Source organism: Populus euphratica, unplaced genomic scaffold (genome assembly GCF_000495115.2).
Source record: "Populus euphratica unplaced genomic scaffold, PopEup_1.0 scaffold1526.1, whole genome shotgun sequence".
Taxonomy (NCBI): Eukaryota; Viridiplantae; Streptophyta; class Magnoliopsida; order Malpighiales; family Salicaceae; genus Populus; species Populus euphratica.
Genome location: NW_011501377.1, coordinates 1919 through 9110, shown reverse-complemented (window position 1 = coordinate 9110; position 7192 = coordinate 1919). Strand labels below are relative to the sequence as shown.

The window sequence follows — 7192 nt, the reverse complement described above, 5'->3', positions numbered from 1 at the left end:
ATTATTATTATTATTATTATTATTCTTGTTGTTGTTATTTATAATTTGTACAATTCATCTCCATGTGGTTTGACCCCAGTCTTGCCGAGTTATTTATTACTTCGACACTTCTACACTTGAAAGAAAACATTAATCTTTTAGTCGTATCACTATTGAATATATATTTGAGTTTTTTTTTATCATTTATTTTGTGATTGGCCTATGTGAAACTTTTAATAGATATTTCGGAACAGTTTGGATAACATCATATAAGAGTTCATATGATTGATTAGAATCTAGTCCTACTCTAAAAAAGGTTTGCAATAGTAGAGTACACTAGTAGAAATTATAAATTAGTTAGAAAACACATAATTGCCAAGAAAGATAAGTGATAATAGGGATATAAATTGTATTAGGATTTATGATGTGAACACCTTATTTATTATAAACATGTTATATAGGGTTAGAAATTGTATTTCATAGGGTTTCATTATATAAAGGTTATTAGTTACTAAAGATGATGTCCAAATCTATATACACAATTTCTTAATGCAATTTACCTTCCTTCTGCTATTTACCTCTTAAAATTTATATTTTATTTTTGTTATTTTTCATGCTTTTATTTATAGCTTCTATAATTTTCTAGATTAATTTCATTATTTATTTGATTTGCAATACTATTATATGCCTCTATACCGGGTTTAGTTTCTAATTGTATTTTTTTTTATTGAAAGGAAGAAGTAAAAAACAAATAATTTAATTAATTAAGAAAATTATATAACTAATTAATAAAGTAGCATTGTATCTGAGTAGTATTAGATCATTAAATTTAGCTATTAAGCTCACAAAAGTTATGGTTGTAAAAAATTTATTTATCAATATTGTAAGTAAAAACATTTAGTGGATTAGAAAATTGCAAGGTATGCACGAGGATGGAATGAAAGCCAAGATGAGCCATGATAAATATTTGTGTTTGATCTCTTTATGCACTTTATTTTCTAGTCTTGTGCTTGGATGTTGCATTATCTTTAGTCTTCCTTTAATTTTGTTTAATTATTTGAATTGTTCTTAGTGTTGTTTTATTTTGTTAAAAACCTTTTAACTCTTCCTCTAGGTTGGGTTGTTGATTATATAATGGCTTTCATTATTTTTTTTTTCATATTGATTCTTTTATTGTAAGCAAAAAATTAGTTATTTTTAAATTGATTTTTTTTAGATTTTATCTTTGTTATATTTAACACTGATATTTAACTTTTACTCAACCATAAACACATAATCAAATAACCAAATTAGAACATGTGTATCTTATGATCCATGAAATAACTCAAATTCAAATCTTCAAAAAAAAAAAAGATGCATGGAAGAGCAAAACTTGCCAAAGTTACACAATAGCACAGGAACTTAATGTGTTTTTCTAGGAACCATTAAGTAAAAAATGCAACGAGTGAGGGATGAAAATAGCAATTAAGAACTTGTCTAGCCTCTGTTGTGTCCACTATGTTGTGATATTAAACAAATAAAACTATTTAGTAATGAATTGTTGTACTATTTTGTTAGCTAATTGTTTGATAATATATTATTATGCTATTTGAATTAAAATTAATATAACTTAATTAAACATTTTTATAAATAACTAAATAATTTCCTTAAGAAAAGAATCTTTTATGTTTTACAAACTCTTAGATATCATAAAAAAATTCTAAAAAAAATAGAATAAAAAGAGTAATAGCTATGTGACTAAATAATAGTTTATTTCTATGTATGTAAAATAAAAATGATAGAGGTTAGTTAATTTAAAAGTATTTAAGATTATTAGATATATAATTAAATATTAGTTAATTTTAAAATGCTTAAGGTTATTTTTATCTTTTAAATAAAATGAGCAATTTTCTATCTCAAAAAACATTACTTCCTATTCTTTTTAAAGTGGAAGCTAACATACCTTCAACTTGCTTCTATAAAAATCATATTTTAGTATAAAAAATATGTTCTATCTTTGATATGTATTACCATTAAACTTACTATATTTGAAACATATATAAATTATTATTTTCACTTTGCTTTATAATGAGCATTGATTTTTTTTTAACTAACTTAATATGGTAATTTCTTCTCACATCAAAATAATATTGAAAAATATTTGCAATAATATTTGCATTAATCATAAAAAGATAAATCATTGCTAAGAAGATAATATAATTCATTTATGATTTATTCAATCAATACATTATTTTTCAAAATATATTTAATTATAAAATAAATAACTAAACCAATCATATATTAAATCAAAATATTTGTGTCTAACACAAAGTTAAAATCTAATATGGTTAAAAATATAAAATAATAATTTCACTACAAATTCATTTTTTTTTATTATTCAATCCTCTCCTATTCATCATTAAATCGAATTTCTTTGAAAACATGACTAATTTTCATTTCTCTATATTATGTAATTTTAATTATTATATTAATTTTTCAATAATGATATTCTTTTTCTCTAAAACTGTTTAAAAAAACTGGGAAATATTTATATAAGCTGTGAAATATTATTAAAAATGATTAAATATTATTAAAACACATCATATAAGTTTTTTTAATAAATAAAACTACTAAATAATTTAATTAAGATTCATATAATTTCAAAAGTAATATACTTAAAATAAAATAATTGATGTTAGTTAATTTTAAAATATTAAGAATATTTATATCTTTTTTAAATATATCTTTAATATATATTTTTAAAAAATTATCTTTCAACTTTCAAAATTAAAAATAAGTTCTTAACCAAATATTTTACAGTTCTTTGTTTTAAAACAAAGAAGTAAAAATAAGAAAAGTAGAGAGTATTGTTTTATATAAAAATTAGTTTTCAAGCTCAAATTTATTTTTAAAATCCTTAACATTTTTTTTCCTATAATTAAATAATTTTAAAATTTGTATTGAGATAATGATTGTTTTTTAAAATAATTTATATTTGAAAATTAATTAAAATAATATTTTTTTATTTTTTAAAATTTATTTTTAACATATCACTTCAAAAAATATTTTAAAAATAAAAACAAATTCTCAAAATAATCTTAGTGTAAATTATTAAAATATTTTGATGTGCGTCAACTTATTGCAGTTAGCACACCACACCACACCAACGCCAACGCCAACTAGGGTTTTCCGAGAAAAAATTGTTAGCTTTGCCATTTAAATTTTGAAGCAATCAAATTCTCAAATTATCTCTCGCGCTCCTCAAGCTCTAAGAAAAACCCTAAAAACGAAAAGAAAGCAGAAACGGGCCGTCGAAAGAACAGTCAGACCTCAATGAGCTTCAACAACACTCGTCACCAGGCTACCAAAATCCGCTTCAATGACGAAGAAGAAGAGGAGGAGAGCTCCAATCTCGATGACTCTATTGTAGCCACTGAAAAACCCATTGCTATCGATGACGTATCTATGCAAGACCCCGACGTCTCCTTTGTCGACGGCTGCGATGATGATAAAACCAGCGCCGATTATTACTTCGATTCTTACTCTCACTTTGGTAATACTACTCTCCTTGGCTCAGTTTCCCTTTTTATCCTCCCTTCGTTTGTGTTTTGGTCCCCCCCCGCCTCAAGTTTAGAGCTTGACTCCCGGTAATAGCATACTAGGTTCAGTTGACTTCAAAAGTTTCTGTGAGTATTTTATGCTCGTAATGAATGGGGTCTTTGGCGTAGAAAGTTTTTGTATCTGTCTTAACCGCTTTTCTTCTTCTTCTTTTTGCAGGTATTCATGAAGTAATTGTCTCGTAACTGGATAAAGTTTTTGTAACTTGATGTTGCTGTTTTGTTATTCTTTTTTTAATCTCATAATACCCACAAGCACTTGTTATTATATGATATACTTCTATTTTTTTCTGCGGCTTTCTCTGCATTCTATCAGTTAAGATTTTGTTATTTAACTTTGTGTATCTAAAAAATTCATGAAGTTGATTGTCTGGTGATATGTTTATGTACTTTGCTTGTTGTTGATGTTTCCCCACCCACCCTTACACTGCAGGAAATGCTGAAGGATGTTGTGAGAACTAAAACATACCAAAATGTTATTTATCAGAATAAATTTTTATTCAAGGATAAAGTGGTACTTGATGTTGGTGCTGGGACTGGAATTTTATCCTTATTCTGTGCCAAAGCTGGGGCTGCCCATGTTTATGCGGTATGCATTTTCCTTTCCTTTTCCCTATCTTTTTCCCTATCACATCCTGCATCCACTAAGCTGAATTTTTATACGCTAAATATGGTTTTTGCCAACATTTCTATTTCCAGGTCGAGTGCTCCCATATGGCTAACATGGCAAAAGAGATTGTTGAATCAAATGGATATTCCAATGGTAATGCTATTTCTTCATATAGTCTGCTAATTTTCTCTCATTACGTTGCCTCAAAGGGCAATTCTGACTACTTACTCGTGTTTCAATATTACAGTTATAACAGTTTTGAAGGGAAAGATTGAAGAGACTGAGCTACCAGTTGCTAAAGTGGACATAATTATTTCAGAGTGGATGGGATATTTTCTGTTGTTTGAGAACATGTTAAACTCAGTTCTGTACACACGTGATAAATGGCTTGTAAGTTGCAATCACACTTCTCTTTTCTGATTTATAACTTGTTATTCAATGCAACGTTAGAATAAATGCTAGCCAGTTGGTTTGAATATGATGGTTTTGTTTGATGCCTGAAGCATTGTGTCTCTCGGGTTCTGAAACTTGTAGATTTGGCTGTTTCTTGGCTGTACCTGTTTGATTTTATTTTTTCTCTAGTTTCTTGATTGGGATTTAATGCGAAGAAAAGAAAAAAGTATTAATTCTGATAGCACCATTCATTGGCAATTTCAAGGAATTTCCTTCCGGATAAAGGAGGCTCACTGTATCCACATAAAACTTACTGATCAGGGAGTATTTTTATAATGGAAATCTTGTGGATGAGAATATGGCTTTCTTGGGATAATAATGCAATGGTGTTTGCTGGTACTTTAATATTCACGAAAAACAAGAGTCTCTGTGCTCTTTGGCTTTCGGTCAACTGGATGCATGCACCATTGGAAGGAAGGGTAAAAATGCCAACCAACTTTTAGGTCATTCATTAATCTGGAACAACTATAATATTTTAGTGATCAAAAGTTCTTTTAGCTATTATTATACTCCATGGGATCATCATTGGAGATGCTGAAAAACTTCTAATCAGAAATATCAGCCTTTATTTTTCATTATTTGCTTTTCCAGGTCAATGATGGAATTGTGCTGCCAGACAAAACTTCTCTCTATTTGACAGCCATCGAGGATGCAGAATACAAAGAAGATAAGATTGAATGTAAGACTATGATCTGTCTAATGTGTGTAGATGAAATCATTTTCCTGCAGATCCACAATATGTGTGGAATTTGCCAGCACAGCCCAGACTTTGATAGATGAAAGCTGTGGGGAAGTCACCCCAGTTGCATGCTGGGTTTCATCTGCTATTTGAATTCATTTTCCAACTCAAAATGTTTAGTGGGGTGGCATTTAATTAGTTCTTGTATCTGTTTCGTTGCCTTGGCCTTCATGTTTGCTCCAGTTTGGAATAATGTCTATGGCTTTGATATGACCTGCATCAAGAAGCAGGCCATGGGGGAACCTCTTGTTGACACTGTTGATCAGAATCAAATTGTTACAAATTGCCAGAAGCTGAAGGTCAGATATGCATTTGTCTGTGTTTGTGCACTCGCTCGCATGCATGTTTGCATATGGTTGTGCTCATTTCTCCAGCCTGCTTTTGGTGGCTGTTCTTTGCTTTTCTGGCTAATGTGTGATATTTTGATATTCATCATTTCAGACAATGGACATCTCTAAGATGGTATCTGGGGATGCATCCTTCACAGCTCCTTTTAACCTTGTAGCAGAACGTGATGATTACATCCACGCATTAGTAGCCTACTTTGATGTATCATTTACGAAATGTCACAAGTTGATGGGCTTCTCTACAGGTCAAGCCTTTTTTTTTTCTTTACCCTATTCTGTTATGTTTTTCTCATCTTCCAGTACAAAGTTTTGTTTTACTACAAACAGTGAAATCCAGTGAGTCAAGGGAACCTATTTTATAATGGGCTAGCATTACAGCTGTTCCTTTCCATGAATTGGCTCATTTCATGGGTAAATAAGCTTCTATAAGCTCCATCACTTGATTGTGGTGATGCACTAATAATTTTATTATTTGTGAAGCTCAAAATTAACTATCTCTAACACTGAGATAGAGAGTACTGCTTTTAAGTTTCTGAGAGTGTATTCTCAATGAAATACTATCATAAAATAAGCACAATTAAACACAGAAATCAGAAATCAAACCTGCCAGTTATCAGTCCAGTGGAATGCCTAAATAACCTTCCTGATGAACTTGTATGCTGCAGGGCCCAGATCACGAGCTACACACTGGAAGCAAACAGTCTTGTACCTAGAAGATGTGCTAACCATTTGTCAAGGGGAGGCACTAAGTGGAAGTATGACTGTGGCACCGAACAAAAAGAATCCTCGTGACATTGACATAATGATCAAATATTCATTGAATGGTCGTCGTTGTGTGGCCTCAAGAACTCAACATTATAAAATGCGATGAGTTGCATGAACGGACCTAAGTTGCAAGAGTTGGTGGGTTGACATCGATGCTCTAACTGCTACCTGTTATTTGGAAACATGCATCTGTTTCTTTTATTTCCAGGAATGAGAGAAATGTGTTGGTTGGCCAAAATGTCACCTGTTTGTAGTCTTAATCGCTTCCCATTTGGCAAATGCAATGGGTGATTGCAATCGTCCTGGAATTTCTAAATTTTCATGTTCAATATTATTCCATTACGTGATGATTCCCATATTGATATTTAGCTTCAGCTTTTTCAGCCTGTGAGTTTTTATCCCTTTGCTTTATTGATAGTTGTCTTCAACTTGTGGGCTATTATTCCCTGCTTTATCTATATTCCTCCAATCTTGCAAACAATATCCTTCCATTACCTCTGCCTTTATTTTATCATAAGTGCAAGCTATGCTTCTGACAGCATAGCCGCTCTCTGCCTTCACTATTCTTTTTTCAATATTCCCTAGCTGGATACTAGATCTGATATTTTTCACATGATATTTACCTTGCATAATATTTTCACAATGTTTATATCATAATGTTTACACATGATTCTTATTATTCAATCCCCACGTTACATTTCAT

The 7192-nt window shown here is 30.3% G+C and overlaps 1 protein-coding gene across 2 annotated transcripts; it reads left to right on the top strand.

Moving 5' to 3' along the window:
- Positions 1-3116: 3116 nt before the first annotated feature.
- LOC105117786 (probable protein arginine N-methyltransferase 1) lies at positions 3117-6919 on the top strand. Of its 2 annotated transcripts, XM_011015545.1 has the most exons (9): positions 3118-3511; positions 3736-3746; positions 4009-4164; positions 4275-4338; positions 4433-4575; positions 5230-5317; positions 5561-5676; positions 5819-5969; positions 6390-6919. In XM_011015545.1, exons 1-9 carry the CDS (start codon positions 3292-3294, stop codon positions 6593-6595), a joined length of 1155 nt encoding a protein of 384 aa, XP_011013847.1. In that variant the 5' UTR covers positions 3118-3291; the 3' UTR covers positions 6596-6919. The 2 variants fall into 2 exon arrangements, with proteins under 2 accessions (XP_011013848.1, XP_011013847.1); XM_011015546.1 differs by lacking the exon at positions 3736-3746 and having other exon boundaries at positions 3117-3511.
- The last annotated feature ends 273 nt before the right edge of the window (positions 6920-7192 follow it).